The sequence below is a fragment of the Ascaphus truei genome, chromosome 18 (genome assembly GCF_040206685.1).
Source record: "Ascaphus truei isolate aAscTru1 chromosome 18, aAscTru1.hap1, whole genome shotgun sequence".
NCBI lineage: Eukaryota > Metazoa > Chordata > Amphibia > Anura > Ascaphidae > Ascaphus > Ascaphus truei.
In genome coordinates, this window is record NC_134500.1 from 8747041 (window position 1) to 8763831 (window position 16791).

The window sequence follows — 16791 nt, forward strand, 5'->3', positions numbered from 1 at the left end:
TTTCAGCGACTGAGCTCCAGATCAGAACCAACGCTAACACCACCCTAACCCCTGTCACTAGTTTTAAATACTTGGGCATATGGTTTGACTCCCATTTAACATTCGGGAGGCACATTGATACCATGACATCCAAAACCTATGTCAAACTAGGTGTACTTTACAGGAACAAATCCTTCCTAAGTCTGCTGGTCAGAAAGCGTATCGCAAAGCAGATGCTAATGCCAATTATCGACTATGGGGACATAGTATATGGCTCGGCACCCCAAACCCACCTTAGCAAACTTGATACCCTCTACAATTCAATATGCCGTTTTGTTCTCCAATGCAACTACAACACACAACACTGCGAAATGCTCAAAGAACTAGACTGGTCATCACTCGAGTCTAGGCGCAAAGTTCACCTTTCCTGTCTTGCCTCCAAATACTTTCTGGGCAAGCTACCCGTCTATCTGAACAAGCTCCTCACCCCTACCACATGCAGCACTTATCTGAGATCTGACTCCAAAAGACTGTTCATGGTCCCAAGGTTCAGCAAAGTATCCGGCCGCTCCTCCTTCTCTTACAATGCACCCCAAAACTGGAACAATCTACCGGAGACTCTCACAGCCGCCACCAGTCTAAGTTCTTTCAAGACTAAAGCTGTCTAACATTTTAATCTGGTCTGTAACTGTTACATACGCCCATAATATATATTATCTCTAACTGTGCATGCAATATGTTGTATATAATGTATACCCTGTTAACTTATGTAACTGTATTTGTAACCATGTATTATTTATCTTCTTAACTCTGTGCCCAGGACATACGTGAAAACGAGAGGTAACTCTCAATGTATTACTTCCTGGCAAAACATTTGATAAATAAATGTGAGTGTCGATGGATGTGAGTATGGATAGTATGTGAGTGTCTATGGATGGATGTAAATAAGTAGGGGAGTGTGGATGGATCTGAATATGTATGTGAGTATGTACGGGATGTAAGGAGGGATGGGTGCGAGTACGGATGTGAGGATGGACGGATGGATGAGAGGACGGATGGATGTGAGTATGGATGGATGGAAGGATGGATGGATGTAAGTATGTATGGTATGCGAGTGTCTAAGGATGGATGTGAGGAGGGATGTGAGTATGTAAGTGAGGAGGGATGCGCGTATGTATGGTATGTGCGTGCTGGATAGCTGTAAGGATGAATATGTGGAAGGATAGATGTAAGGATGAGTGTGAGGACGGACGGATAGATGTAAGGATGGGTGTGAGGACGGATGGATGGATGTGAGGACGGATGGATGGATGTGAGGACGGATAGATGTAAGGATGGGTGTGAGTACGTACGGATGAATGAGGACGGATAGATGTAAGGATGGGTGTGAGTACGGACGGATGAATGTGAGGACGGATAGATGTGAGGATGGGTGTGAGTACGGGCGGATGAATGTGAGGACGGATAGATGTTAAGGATGGGTGTGAGTACGGGCGGATGGATGTGAGGACGGATAGATGTAAGGATGGGTGTGAGGACGGGTGGATGTAAGGATGGGTGTGAGTACGGACGGATAGATGTGAGGATGGGTGTGAGGATGGATAGATGGAAGGATGGGTGTGAGTACGGACGGATGAATGTGAGGATGGATAGATGTAAGGATGGGTGTGAGGACGGATAGGTGTGAGGATGGATAGATGTAAGGATGGGTGTGAGGACGGATAGGTGTGAGGATGGATAGATGTAAGGATGGGTGTGAGGACGGATAGGTGTGAGGATGAATAGATGGAAGGATGGGTGTGAATACTGACGGAATTAATGTGAGGACGGATAGATGTAAGGATGGGTGTGAGTACGGACGGATGGATGTGAGGACGGATAGATGTTAGGATGGGTGTGAGTACGGACGGATGAATGTGAGGACGGATAGATGTGAGGATGGGTGTGAATACGGGCGGATGAATGTGAGGACGAATAAATGTAAGGATGGGTGTGAGTACGGGCGGATGGATGTGAGGACGGATAGATGTAAGGATGGGTGTGAGGACGGGTAGATGTAAGGATGGGTGTGAGTACGGACGGATAGATGTAAGAATGGGTGTGAGGATGGATAGATGTAAGGATGGGTGTGAGGATGGATAGATGGAAGGATGAATGTGAGGACGGATAGATGTGAGGATAGGTGTGAGTACGGGCGGATGAATGTGAGGACGGATAGATGTTAAGGATGGGTGTGAGTACGGGCGGATGGATGTAAGGATGGGTGTGAGTACGGGCAGATGGATGTGAGGACGGATAGCTGTAAGGATGGGTGTGAGTACGGGCAGATGGATGTGAGGACGGATAGATGTAAGGATGGGTGCGAGTACGGACGGATAGATGTGAGGATGGGTGTGAGGATGGATAGATGGAAGGATGGGTGTGAGTACGGACGGATGAATGTGAGGATGGATAGATGTAAGGATGGGTGTGAGTATGGACGGATAGATGTGAGGATGGGTGTGAGTACGGACGGATGAATGTGAGGATGGATAGATGTAAGGATGGGTGTGAGGACGGATAGGTGTGAGGATGGATAGATGGAAGGATGGGTGTGAGTACGGACGGATGAATGTGAGGACGGATAGGTGTGAGGATGGATAGATGGAAGGATGGGTGTGAATACGGACGGAATTAATGTGAGGACGGATAGATGTAAGGATGGGAGTATGTACGTATGTACGTAATAAATCATCAAACAATAAGCAGTTAAAATAACCTGTGTAAGGGTACTCCTGACGAGGCAGACCAAGCTCTGCGAAATGCATAGAGCCTGAGGTGCAAAGCGAGCGTGAACTCTGTCCCGCCAGAGTGCCTTCTGTAGTGACATCATCCAGCTCAGCGAAGGCAGCGTCGGACATCACGGAGAGGCGCCAGCGATGGTTATTAATGAGTGTTACAGGGCAGCAGGAACCCCACACATTAGGAGGAGACCTTTTCTCCAAAACAGTGAAGCTAACATCTCCACCTTCTTAACGTGTGTTTTTTATTTATTTTTCAATAAATCAGTTCTGTTCTATGAGAAAATACTTGTAGCATTTTTGTTGTTTTTTTAAGCAACTCTGAATGACATTTTTAATGCATTATAATGTAACAAGCATTTTTTGTTTCTATTGCAACCATTTACAAAGTCACATCCCCTTCCACCTCTGAAACAGGCTCTGGCACACCCCTTTTTAAGCTCTGGCCTCTCGCTAGCAGTGCACCGATTTTTGTATCTAGTTACTGCCTGGTCACATGATCTTCCCCACAGAACTTTACATCTTTGGTCCTCTTCTGCTGCACTGACAGCCATTTAGTGAACCCCCGAGCCGAATCTTCGCTGATCGATCACAGGAGAACGGATCGGTCGGCAACTTAGCAAATTACTTATCATTATGCGCATTGTATTGATGCGCATATTAAATACAAATTAAAAAAATTTAAAATACGGCAGCTTGGGCCGCACTTTAAGAGGGAGGAACTCGCTTCGCTGTGCGTTGTGCTGGAAACCGGCCCGTTCTCTGCTCCCACGGATCAGACGCTGTTCTGCGTGTTATCAATCCGGAGCAGGGTTTTGGGGGCCGGTTGGGGAGACGTTTTGGTAAATTCTCCCACAATCCGCACGGCCAAGCCTTCTCATTTATATTTATTTATAACCGGCGCTGAATGAGGCGGTATTGCTGAGAGAGACCCAAGTATATCAGCGATGTCCAACTCCGGTACTCCAGGGCCACCAGCAGGTCTGATATTAGGGATATCCCTGCTTCAGCACAGGTGGCTCAATCAGCCTCTGCTTCAGCACAGGTGGCTCAATCAGGCACAGCTTCAACACAGGTGGCTCAATCAGTGGCTCAGTCTTCGACTGAGCCACTGATTGAGCCACCTGTGCTGAAGCAGGGATATCCCTAATACTGAGCTGTTGGTGGCCCTTGAGGACGGACGTTGGCCGCCCCCGCAGTATATGATTATAACACCCCTAAACACGAAGCCTTGGAAGCTTGCGAACGCCAGCGCCGCTGTGCCAGGGGACGGTGGGGGGCGGTGAGTAGGGGTTTGTGGAATAATAATGTATTTCTTGTTATTTCTGGTTGCTTAGGAACAGAGAAAAACCGAAGTTCTGGCACCACAGCCCACTCTCCTCTCCCTCCTCTCCCTCCTCTCTCTCCTCTCTCTCCTCTCTCTCCTCCCTCTCCTCCCTCTCCTCCCTCCTCCCTCCCATCCCTCCTCCCTCCCTCCCCTCTCTCCCCTCTCTCCCCTCTCTCCCCTCTCTCCCCTCTCTTTCTCTCTCTTTCTCTCTCTTTTTCTCTCTTTCTCTCTCTTTCTCTCTCTTTCTCTATCCTCTCTTCTCTCCCTCTATCCTCTCGCCCTCTCTATCCTCTCTTCTCTCCCTCTATCCTCTCGCCCTCTCTATCCTCTCTTCTCTCCCTCTATCCTCTCGCCCTCTCTATCCTCTCTTCTCTCCCTCTATCCTCTCGCCCTCTCTATCCTCTCTTCTCTCCCTCTATCCTCTCGCCCTCTCTATCCTCTCTTCTCTCCCTCTATCCTCTCGCCCTCTCTATCCTCTCTTCTCTCCCTCTATCCTCTCGCCCTCTCTATCCTCTCTTCTCTCCCTCTATCCTCTCGCCCTCTCTATCCTCTCTTCTCTCCCTCTATCCTCTCGCCCTCTCTATCCTCTCTTCTCTCCCTCTATCCTCTCGCCCTCTCTATCCTCTCTTCTCTCCCTCTATCCTCTCCCTCTATCCTCTCACCCTCTCTATCCTCTCTTCTCTCCCTCTATCCTCTCGCCCTCTCTATCCTCTCTTCTCGCCCTCTCTATCCTCTCTTCTCTCCCTCTATCCTCTCACCCTCTCTATCCTCTCTTCTCTCCCTCTATCCTCTCGCCCTCTCTATCCTCTCTTCTCTCCCTCTATCCTCTCGCCCTCTCTATCCTCTCTCCCTCTCCCTCTATCCTCTCGCCCTCTCTATCCTCTCTCCCTCTCCCTCTATCCCTCTCTATCCTCTCTCCCTCTCCCTCTATCCTCTCGCCCTCTCTATCCTCTCTCCCTCTATCCTCTCGCCCTCTCTATCCTCTCTCCCTCTCTTCTCTCTCTTGTCTCCTCCTCTCTCCCCTCTCCCCTACAAAGCAGATTAAAGATGCAAATCCAAAAGAAACTGTAATAAAAACAGAAGTAATAAACCAGGAGAAGGGGGCGGCCATTTTATCATTCCGGAAAACCCATGTATGCAGATATAGCCCCCAAAAAAGTTTGGATGGGTCTCTTTGCCTGTAGAGCTTACAATCTAATTGTGGAAAACAAACAATAGAAAGCGTGTTACTTGAGTGAATGCTCTCACAATGCACCTCCCTGTATCCAATGAAAAGGGAGGCGAGTTGTGTATTTGTGCAAACCAGTGGCCGTGAAAGGGTTAAAGGAAGCAAAGAAGTGTGTGTGGGCAGGGCTCTCTGTGTGGGGGCAGGGAGCCTGGCACTGACCACCCTGTACCTGTTCTGTATATGGATGGCTTGGCAGCGGGGCTCTGTGTGTGGGGGCATGGAGCCTGGCACTGCCCACCCTGTACCTGTTCTGTATATGGATGGCAGGGGTCTCTGTGTGTGGGGCAGGGAGCCTGGCACTGCCCACCCTGTACCTGTTCTGTATATGGATGGCTTGGCAGGGGTCTCTGTGTGTGGGGGCAGGGAGCCTGGCACTGCCCACCCTGTACCTGTTCTGTATATGAATGGCTTGGCAGGGGTCTCTGTGTGTGGGGGCAGGGAGCCTGGCACTGCCCACGCTGTACCTGTTCTGTATATGGATGGCAGGGGTCTCTGTGTGTGGGGGCAGGGAGCCTGGCACTGCCCACCCTGTACCTGTTCTGTATATGGATGGCTTGGCAGGGGTCTCTGTGTGTGGGGGCAGGGAGCCTGGCACTGCCCACCCTGTACCTGTTCTGTATATGGATGGCAGGGGTCTCTGTGTGTGGGGGCAGGGAGCCTGGCACTGCCCACGCTGTACCTGTTCTGTATATGGATGGCTTGGCAGGGGTCTCTGTGTGTGGGGGCAGGGAGCCTGGCACTGCCCACGCTGTACCTGCTCTGTATATGGATGGCTTGGCAGGGGTCTCTGTGTGTGGGGGCAGGGAGCCTGGCACTGCCCACCCTGTACCTGTTCTGTATATGGATGGCAGGGGTCTCTGTGTGTGGGGGCAGGGAGCCTGGCACTGCCCACGCTGTACCTGTTCTGTATATGGATGGCTTGGCAGGGGTCTCTGTGTGTGGGGGCAGGGAGCCTGGCACTGACCACGCTGTACCGTGTGTGTGTGTGTGTGTGTTATAAGCAGAGGTGTGTGTGCGTGATATAAGCAGAGGAATGTGGGTGGGTGATATATACAGAGGTGTGTGATCTATACAGAGCAGTGTGTGTGTGTTAAGCAAAGGTGTGTGTGTGTGTGTGAAGGGGTGATATAAGCAGAGCTGTGTGTGTGATATATACAGTGCTGTGTGTGATATAAGCAGTGTGTGTGTGTGTGTGTGTTTGTGTGTGTGTGATATAAGCAGAGGTGTGTGTGTGTGTGTGTGTGTGTGTGTGTATGTGTGTGTGTGATATAAGCAGAGGTGTGTGTGTGATATAAGCAGAGGTGTGTGTGTGTGTGTGTGTGTGTGTGTGTGTGTGTGTGTGTGATATAAGCAGAGGTGTGTGTGTGATATAAGCAGAGGTGTGTGTGTGTGTGTGTGTGTGTGTGTGTGTGTGTGATAAGCAGAGCAGTGTGTGCGAGCTGTGCAGTAGCATTAGAAGGGGTTGCATTGCAGTGAAGGGCTAACTCCTGATGACCCTTTGCAGAGCCTGCGGCACCTGTTTGCGCTCAGGAAATGCTCCGCATATCAGTCACAGTGTTAATCCCTCACATGTTTCTGAGGCCACATGCCAGATACGGGCACAGTGCCGGCACCGCTAGGACTGTACACCAGAGGCACAGTGCCGGCACCGCTAGGACTGTACACCAGAGACACAGTGTCGGCACCGCTAGGAATGTACACCAGAGACACAGTGTCGGCACCGCTAGGACCGTACACCAGAGACACAGTGTCGGCACCGCTAGGACCGTACACCAGAGACACAGTGCAGGCACCGCTAGGACCGTACATCAGAGACACAGTGTCGGCACCGCTAGGACCGTACACCAGAGACACAGTGTCGGCACCGCTAGGACCGTACACCAGAGACACAGTGCAGGCACCGCTAGGACCGTACATCAGAGACACAGTGTCGGCACCGCTAGGACCGTACACCAGAGACACAGTGCCGGCACCGCTAGGACCGCACACCAGAGACACAGTGCCGGCACCGCTAGGACCGCACACCAGAGACACCGTGCCGGCACCGCTAGGACTGTACACCAGAGACACCGTGCCGGCACCGCTAGGACCGTACACCAGATATACAGGCAGGCACCGCTAGGACCGTACATCAGAGACACAGTGCCGGCACCGCTAGGACCGCACACCAGAGACACCGTGCCGGCACCGCTAGGACTGTACACCAGAGACACCGTGCCGGCACCGCTAGGACCGCACACCAGAGACACAGTGCCGGCACCGCTAGGACCATACACCAGAGACACCGTGCCGGCACCGCTAGGACTGTACACCAGAGACACAGTGCCGGCACCGCTAGGACTGTACACCAGAGACACAGTGCCGGCACCGCTAGGACCATACACCAGAGACACCGTGCCGGCACCGCTAGGACCATACACCAGAGACACAGTGCCGGCACCGCTAGGACCATACACCAGAGACACCGTGCCGGCACCGCTAGGACTGTACACCAGAGACACAGTGCCGGCACCGCTAGGACTGTACACCAGAGACACCGTGCCGGCACCGCTAGGACCGTACACCAGAGACACAGGACAGGCACCGCTAGGACCATGTACCAGAGACACCGTGCCGGCACCGCTAGGACCATACACCAGAGACACAGGACAGGCACCGCTAGGACCATACACCAGAGACACAGGACAGGCACCGCTAGGACTGTACACCAGAGACACCGTGCCGGCACCGCTAGGACCGTACACCAGAGACACAGGACAGGCACCGCTAGGACCGTACACCAGAGACACAGGACAGGCACCGCTAGGACCGTACATCAGAGACACAGTGCCTGCACCGCTAGGACCGTGTGCCTGAGATACAGGCAGGCACCGCTAGGACCGTACATCAGAGACACAGTGCCGGCACCGCTAGGACCATACACCAGAGACACAGGACAGGCACAGCTAGGACCATGTACCAGAGACAGGCAGGCACCGCTAGGACCATGTACCAGAGACACAGGACAGGCACCGCTAGGACCATACACCAGAGACAGGGCAGGCACCGCTAGGACCATATACCAGAGATACAGGCAGGCACCGCAAGGACCGTGTACCTGAGATACAGGTAGGCACCGCTAGGACTGTGTACCAGATATACAGGCAGGCACCGCTAGGACCATACACGAGACGGGGCAGGATACTGGGACAGTTCTGGGGACTCCTCACATTGGTTTCTCTGGCGCTGATGGGTTTAAAAACACACTTTCTTTTTAGAATACATTTCAGTTACTTGGAAGCATTAATAACTCCCCAAATCCCTGTGTGGGCCGCACGCTGAGGCCTCCAAGGCCCGGACACATACAGCATTGTGTCACATTGCCACAATAGGTGGGAACAACTGCAAACGTGTAGCACCATTTAGTGACTGGGGCCCTCGGCTTCTGTTTGGTACAAACCCAATGCAAAAAAGTCTGATAAATCCTCCTGTATGTCACTGCTTGCCGGATACTTTATACTGTGTCACCGGGAGGTTGTATGTCACCGGGAGGTTGTGTGTCACCGGGAGGTTGTGTGTCACCTGCAAGTTGTGTGTCTCTCCCGGCACCTCCAGCTGTACAGGTGAAACGCTCACGAAGAGGGACAGGTGGGGAGAGCAGTGTGTGTGTGTGTGTGTGTGTGTGATATAAGCAGAGCAGTGTGTGTGTGATATAAGCAGTGTAATGCGCGTGTGTGTGTGTGATATAAGCAGAGCAGTGTGCGTGTGTGTGATATAAGCAGAGCAGTGTGCATGTGTGATATAAGCAGAGCAGTGTGCGTGTGTGTGATATAAGCAGAGCAGTGTGCGTGTGTGTGATATAAGCAGTGTAATGCGCGCGTGTGTGTGATATAAGCAGAGCAGTGTGCGCATGTGTGATATAAGCAGAGCAGTGTGCGTGTGTGTGTGATATAAGCAGTGTAATGCGTGTGTGTGTGATATAAGCAGAGTAATGCGTGTGTGTGTGATATAAGCAGTGTAATGCGTGTGTGTGTGTGTGTGTGTGTGTGTGATATAAGCAGTGTAATGCGTGTGTGTGTGATATAAGCAGAGTAATGTGTGTGTGTGATATAAGCAGTGTAATGCGCGCGTGTGTGTGATATAAGCAGAGTAATGCGCGTGTGTGTGTGATATAAGCAGTGTAATGCGTGTGTGTGTGTGTGTGTGTGTGTGATATAAGCAGAGTAATGTGTGTGTGTGTGTGTGTGTGTGTGTGTGAGATATAAGCAGTGTAATGTGTGTGTGTGTGTGTGTGTGTGTGTGTGTGTGTGTGTGATATAAGCAGAGTAATGTGTGTGTGTGATATAAGCAGTGTAATGCGCGCGTGTGTGTGATATAAGCAGAGTAATGCGCGTGTGTGTGTGATATAAGCAGTGTAATGCGTGTGTGTGTGTGTGTGTGTGTGTGATATAAGCAGAGTAATGTGTGTGTGTGTGTGTGTGTGAGATATAAGCAGTGTAATGTGTGTGTGTGTGTGTGTGTGTGTGTGTGTGTGTGTGTGTGTGTGTGTGTGTGATATAAGCAGTGTAATGCGCGCGTGTGTGTGATATAAGCAGAGTAATGCGCGCATGTGTGTGATATAAGCAGTGTAATGCGTGTGTGTGTGTGTGTGTGTGTGTGTGTGTGTGTGTGTGTGTGTGTGTGTGTGTGTGTGTGATATAAGCAGAGTAATGCGTGTGTGTGTGTGTGAGATATAAGCAGTGTAATGTGTGTGTGTGTGTGATATAAGCAGTGTAATGCGCGCATGTGTGATATAAGCAGAGTAATGCGCGCATGTGTGTGATATAAGCAGAGTAATGCGCGCATGTGTGTGATATAAGCAGTGTAATGTGTGTGTGTGTGTGTGTGTGTGTGTGTGTGTTTGATATAAGCAGTGTAATGTGTGTGTGTGTGTGTGATATAAGCAGTGTAATGCGTGTGTGTGATATAAGCAGTGTAGTGTGTGTGTGTGTGTGTGTGTGTGTGTGTGTGTGTGTGTGTGTGATATAAGCAGTGTAATGTGTGTGTGTGTGTGTGTGTGTGATATAAGCAGTGTAATGCGTGTGTGTGATATAAGCAGTGTAATGTGTGTGTGTGTGTGTGTGTGTGTGTGTGTGTGTGTGTGTGTTATAAGCAGTGTAATGCGTGTGTGGGTTCAGATGTGAAAAGATAAAGTTAGACGAAGCAGGGCAGCAGTCCTGGCACAGGAAAGGGCAGGAAGGGGGCAACTATCCTACCTGGGGTGCCATTAACCCCTTCTCCTCTGTCCCCTCTTTCAATCTCTCTCTTTCCCCCCTTTCTCCTATGCCCACCCCCTCTCCCCCCTCTCCCTACCCCCTCTCCCCCCTCTCCCTCCTCTCCCCCCCCTCTCCCTCTCCCCCTCTCCCCCTCTCCCCCTCTCCCCCTCTCCCCCTCTCCCCCTCTCCCCCTCTCCCCCTCTCTCCCTCCCCCTTATTTATCTCCTTTCTCCCCTCTCCCCCCTCTCCCCCTGCCTCCTGTCTCAGGACGAACCTTGAGGCCCTGCAGAAGAAGCTGGAGGAGCTGGAGCTGGATGAGCAGCAGAGGAAGAGGCTGGAGGCCTTCCTCACCCAGAAGCAGAAAGTCGGCGAGCTGAAGGACGATGACTTTGAGAAGGTCTCAGAGCTCGGAGCTGGCAACGGGGGGGTGGTGTTCAAGGTGTCCCACCGGCCGTCCAGCCTCATCATGGCGAGGAAGGTGAGAAAACCCCCCCATCTCTGCTCCTCCTCCCCCCCCCCCCAACTCTGCTCCTCCTCCCCCCCCCAACTCTGCTCCTCCTCCCCCCCCATCTCTGCTCCTCCCCCCCATCTCCGCTCCTCCTCCCCCCCATCTCTGCTCCTCCCCCCCATCTCAGCTCTTCCTCCCCCCCCATCTCTGCTCCTCCTCCTCCCCATCTCTGCTCCCCCGCCCCCATCTCTGCTCCTCCTCCCCCCCATCTCCGCTCCTCCTCCCCCCCCATCTCTGCTCCTCCTCCCCCCCATCTCTGCTCCTCCTCCCCCCCATCTCAGCTCTTCCTCCCCCCCCATCTCCGCTCCTCCTCCCCCCATCTCTGCTCCTCCTCCCCCCCCCCATCTCTGCTCCTCCCCCCCCCCCATCTCCGCTCCTCCTCCTCCCCCCCATCTCCGCTCCTCCTCCCCCCCCATCTCCGCTCCTCCCCCCTCCATCTCTGCTCCTCCTCCCCCCATCTCTGCTCCTCCTCCCCCCCATCTCTGCTCCTCCTCCCCTCCATCTCCGCTCCTCCTCCCCCCCATCTCCGCTCCTCCTCCCCCCCATCTCTGCTCCTCCTCCCCCCCATCTCTGCTCCTCCTCCCCCCCCCATCTCCGCTCCTCCTCCCCCATCTCTGCTCCTCCTCCCCCCCATCTCAGCTCCCCCGCCCCCATCTCTGCTCCTCCTCCCCCCCCATCTCAGCTCTTCCTCCCCCCCATCTCTGCTCCTCCTCCCCCCATCTCTGCTCTTCCTCCCGCCCCATCTTTGCTCCTCCTCCCCCCCATCTCAGCTCTTCCTCCCCCATCTCTGCTCCTCCTCCCCCCCATCTCAGCTCTTCCTCCCCCCCCATTTCAGCTCTTCCTCCCCCCCATCTTTGCTCCTCCTCCCCCCCCCCATCTCAGCTCTTCCTCCCCCCCATCTCAGCTCTTCCTCCCCCCATCTCAGCTCTTCCTCCCCCCCATCTCTGCTCCTCCCCCCCCATCTCAGCTCTTCCTCCCCCCCATCTTTGCTCCTCCCCCCCATCTCTGCTCCTCCTCCCCCCCATCTCTGCTCTTCCTCCCCCCCATCTCTGCTCTTCCTCCCCCCATCTCAGCTCTTCCTCCTCCCCCATCTCTGCTCCTCCTCCCCATCTCTGCTCCCCCGCCCCCATCTCTGCTCCTCCACCCCCCCATCTCTGCTCCTCCACCCCCCCATCTCTGCTCCTCCTCCCCCCCATCTCTGCTCCTCCTCCCCCCCATCTCAGCTCTTCCTCCCCCCCATCTCAGCTCTTCCTCCCCCCCATCTCAGCTCTTCCTCCCCCCCATCTCAGCTCTTCCTCCCCCCATCTCAGCTCTTCCTCCCCCTCCATCTCTGCTCTTCCTCCTCCCTCCCCATCTCTGCTCCTCCTCCCCCATCTCTGCTCCCCTCCCCCCATCTCTGCTCCTCCTCCTCCCCCCCATCTCTGCTCCTCCTCCCCCCTCCATCTCTGCTCCTCCTCCCCCCCATCTCTGCTTTTCCTCCCCCCATCTCCGCTCCTCCCCCCCATCTCCGCTCCTCCCCCCATCTCTGCTCCTCCCCCCCATCTCTGCTCCTCCCCCCCATCTCTGCTCCTCCCCCCCATCTCTGCTCCTCCCCCCCATCTCCGCTCCTCCCCCCCATCTCTGCTCCTCCTCCCCCCCATCTCTGCTCCTCCTCCCCCCCATCTCCCGCTCCTCCTCCCCCCCATCTCCCGCTCCTCCTCCCCCCATCTCCCGCTCCTCCTCCCCCCCATCTCCCGCTCCTCCTCCCCCCCATCTCCCGCTCCTCCTCCCCCCCATCTCCCGCTCCTCCTCCCCCCCATCTCCCGCTCCTCCTCCCCCCCATCTCCCGCTCCTCCTCCCCCCCATCTCCCGCTCCTCCTCCCCCCCATCTCCCGCTCCTCCTCCCCCCCATCTCCCGCTCCTCCTCCCCCCCATCTCCGCTCCTCCTCCCCCCCCCATCTCTGCTCCTCCTCCTCCCCCCATCTCTGCTCCTCCTCCTCCCCCCATCTCTGCTCCTCCTCCTCCCCCCGATCTCTGCTCCTCCTCCTCCCCCCCATCTCTGCTCCTCCTCCTCCCCCCCATCTCTGCTCCTCCTCCTCCCCCCCATCTCCGATCCTCCTCCTCCCCCCCATCTCCGCTCCTCCTCCCCCCCCATCTCCGCTCCTCCTCCCCCCCCCATCTCCGCTCCTTCCCCCCCCATCTCCGCTCCTCCTCCTCCCCATCTCCGTTCCTCCTCCTCCCCATCTCCGCTCCTCCTCCTCCCCATCTCCGCTGCTCCCCCCCCCCATCTCCGCTGCTCCCCCCCCCATCTCCGCTGCTCCCCCCCCCATCTCCGCTGCTCCCCCCCCCCATCTCCGCTCCTCCTCCCCCCATCTCCGCTCCTCCTCCCCCCATCTCCGCTCCTCCTCCCCCCATCTCCGCTCCTCCTCCCCCCCCCATCTCCGCTCCTCCCCCCCCATCTCCGCTCCTCCTCCCCCCCATTTCCACTCCTCCTCCCCCCCCCATCTCCGCTCCTCCTCCTCCCCCCATCTCCGCTCCTCCTCCTCCCCCCCATCTCCGCTCCTCCTCCTCCCCCCCATCTCCGCTCCTCCTCCTCCCCCCCATCTCCGCTCCTCCTCCCCTCCCCCATCTCCGCTCCTCCTCCTCCCCCCCCCATCTCCGCTCCTCCCCCCCCATCTCCGCTCCTCCCCCCCCATCTCCGCTCCTCCCCCCCCCATCTCCGCTCCTCCCCCCCCATCTCCGCTCCTCCTCCTCCCCCCATCTCCGCTCCTCCCCCCCCATCTCCGCTCCTCCTCCCCCAGGGTGACACGGTGACACAGACATAATGGACCTGTTCCCATGGAGTACACGTTCTCTTCTCACACTCACGTTCTCTTCTCACACTCACGTTCTCTTCTCACACTCACGTTCCCTTCTCACACTCACGTTCTCTTCTCACACTCACGTTCTCTTGCAGCTGATTCACCTGGAGATTAAGCCTGCGATCCGGAACCAGATTATCCGGGAGCTGCAGGTTCTGCACGAGTGCAACTCCCCGTATATAGTAGGATTCTACGGGTCCTTCTACAGCGACGGAGAGATTAGCATCTGCATGGAGCACATGGTGAGTGTGGGAGGGAGCACGCGGTGAGTGTGGGAGGGAGCACGCGGTGAGTGTGGGTGGGAGCACGCGGTGAGTGTGGGAGGGAGCACGCGGTGAGTGTGGGAGGGAGCACGCGGTGAGTGTGGGAGGGAGCACGCGGTGAGTGTGGGAGGGAGCACGCGGTGAGTGTGGGAGGGAGCACGCGGTGAGTGTGGGAGGGAGCACACGGTGAGTGTTGTCTGGGGAGTGTGTGAGAGGAAGCATATGGTCAGTGTGAGGGAGAGGAAGCACATGGGGAGTGTCTGAAGAGTATGGGTGGGTTACTCAGGAAGCACATGGTGAGTGTGAGTGAGAGGAAGCACATGGTGAGTGTGCGAGGGTGAACATGGTGAGTGTGTGAGGAAGCATATGGTCAGTGTGAGTGAGTGGAAGCACATGGGGAGTGAGTCTGGGGAGTGTGTGAGCGTGTGAGCTAGAGGAAACATGTGAATGTGTGGTGAGTGTGAGTGAGCGGAAGCACAAGGTGAGAGGGATTGTGATGTGAGAGTAGGTGACTGCAGGAGAGGCAGCATGGGATGATTGTGGAAGCATGTAGTGTGAGAGGACGCTCGTGAGTGGAAGCATGTGGCAGTGTGTGAGGGAGAGGAAAGATGTGGTGTTAGTGTGCATTAGATGGAGCAGAAGGTAAGTGAGGACGAGTGTGCAGTGGATGAGGGAGCATCTTATAGTGAGTGAGTGTGAGTGGAGCACTTAGTGGATGTGTGTTTGCGAATGGAATGAGTGGAGCTGACAGCGAGAGAGCGCCGGGCACTGTCATTTACCGATGTCTCCGTGTGTCACCCTGTCTGTCCCACAGGATGGAGGCTCTCTCGATCAGGTGTTAAAGAAAGCGGGGAAAATCCCTGAGAAAATCCTGGGAAAAGTCAGCATTGCGGTGAGTGTGTGTGTGAGTGTGTGTGAGTGTGTGTGAGTGTGTGTGAGTGTGTGCGAGTGTGTGCGAGTGTGACTCTGCTCGGGTGGTGCGTGTCCTTGCTCGGGGCCGCGTGTCCTTGCTCGGGGGGCGCGTGTCCTTGCTCGGGGCCGCGTGTCCCTGCTCGGGGCCGCGTGTCCCTGCTCGGGGGGTGCGTGTCCTTGCTCGGGGGGCGCGTGTCCTTGCTCGGGGGGCGCGTGTCCTTGCTCGGGGGGCGCGTGTCCTTGCTCGGGGCCGCGTGTCCTTGCTCGGGCTGACTCGCCCCTACCCCCATCTAATAGGAAAAGGCATTACCCTCTCTGGGGGTCGGCACCAGTAACCCCTTTAAGGCCATGGCGGTCCCATAGGGGGTGAGACGTATATAATTATTTGCATGTTTATTGGGGTGTGTATAGTAGGAGAGAACGTCGGGAAATACTGTACAGAACCGGGCAAGTTCATCATGTAACTGGTGACCATTGAGGGAAGCGAGTCTGTGCTCCGGAGAGCTTACACTCAGTGATGTGAGATTTACAGGGATGGGGCGGGATGGTGGTGGGGTGACAGGGTGCTGCGGGGGCAGGGTGCTGCGGGGGCAGGGTGCTGCGGGGACAGGGTGCTGCGGGGACGGTGCTGGGCAGATGGGACACTCGGATGATAACAGAACTTGTGCAGTGCAGCTGTAATGGCTGAAAGGGGGAAGGGGGGAAAGGGGAATTCAGAGGAGGGAAAACTCTGCTGCTAATTGTGTCGCACATCGCTTTCTTCCATAGGTGCTAAAAGGTCTGACCTACCTGCGGGAGAAGCACAAGATCATGCATAGAGGTGAGGAGGAGTCGCAGGGGTTAAACACAATCTCTTCACTGCTAAAAGGAGCTTTACACCCCCCCTCCCCTGGCAGTGAAAGGGTTAGAGGGCTATGCAGACAAAACAGAGCAAATATGTGAAATGGCAGGTGAGGAAGGTGCTGCGGGGGTTAATTCCAGAGAGGGGTGTGATGGTCATTAGACAGGGAAGAGCGCTGCAGTAATGCTTCTGTAACACAGTGTGTGTGTGTCACTGTGTCACCCTGCGGGGGGCGGGGGGGGCAGACTCATAGCTCCCTTCTGTCTGTGTTACTGTGTCACCCTGCGGGGGGCGGGGGGGGCAGACTCATAGCTCCCTTCTGTCTGTGTCACTGTGTCACCCTGCGGGGGGAGGGACAGGCTCATAGCTCCCTTCTGTCTGTGTCACTGTGTCACCCTGCGGGGGGAGGGACAGGCTCATAGCTCCCTCCTGTGTGTGTTACTGTGTCACCCTGCGGGGGGAGGGACAGACTCATAGCTCCCTTCTGTCTGTGTCACTGTGTCACCCTGCGGGGGGAGGGACAGTCTCATAGTTCCCTTCTGTCTGTGTTACTGTGTCACCCTGCGGGGGAGGGACAGACTCATAGCTCCCTTCTGTCTGTGTCACTGTGTCACCCTGCGGGGGGAGGGACAGGCTCATAGCTCCCTTCTGTCTGTGTCACTGTGGCACCCTGCGGGGGGAGGGACAGACTCATAGCTCCCTTCTGTCTGTGTCACTGTCACCCTGCGGGGGGAGGGACAGGCTCATAGCTCCCTTCTGTCTGTGTCACTGTGTCACCCTGCGGGGGGAGGGACAGACTCATAGCTCCCTTCTGTCTGTGTTACTGTGTCACCCTGCGGGGGGAGGGACAGACTCATAGCTCCCTTCTATCTGTGTCAC

The 16791-nt window shown here is 55.5% G+C and overlaps 1 protein-coding gene across 1 annotated transcript in view; it reads left to right on the plus strand.

Annotated features, from left to right (window-relative positions):
- MAP2K1 (mitogen-activated protein kinase kinase 1) overlaps window positions 1-16791 on the plus strand; it is a 33767-nt gene that overhangs the window by 2144 nt on the left and 14832 nt on the right. The window contains exons 2-5 of the mRNA XM_075575370.1: window positions 10816-11026; window positions 13992-14138; window positions 14974-15051; window positions 15840-15891. Of these exons, the coding sequence (XP_075431485.1) occupies window positions 10816-11026; window positions 13992-14138; window positions 14974-15051; window positions 15840-15891 (488 nt within the window). The remainder of the gene's footprint in view (window positions 1-10815; window positions 11027-13991; window positions 14139-14973; window positions 15052-15839; window positions 15892-16791) is intronic.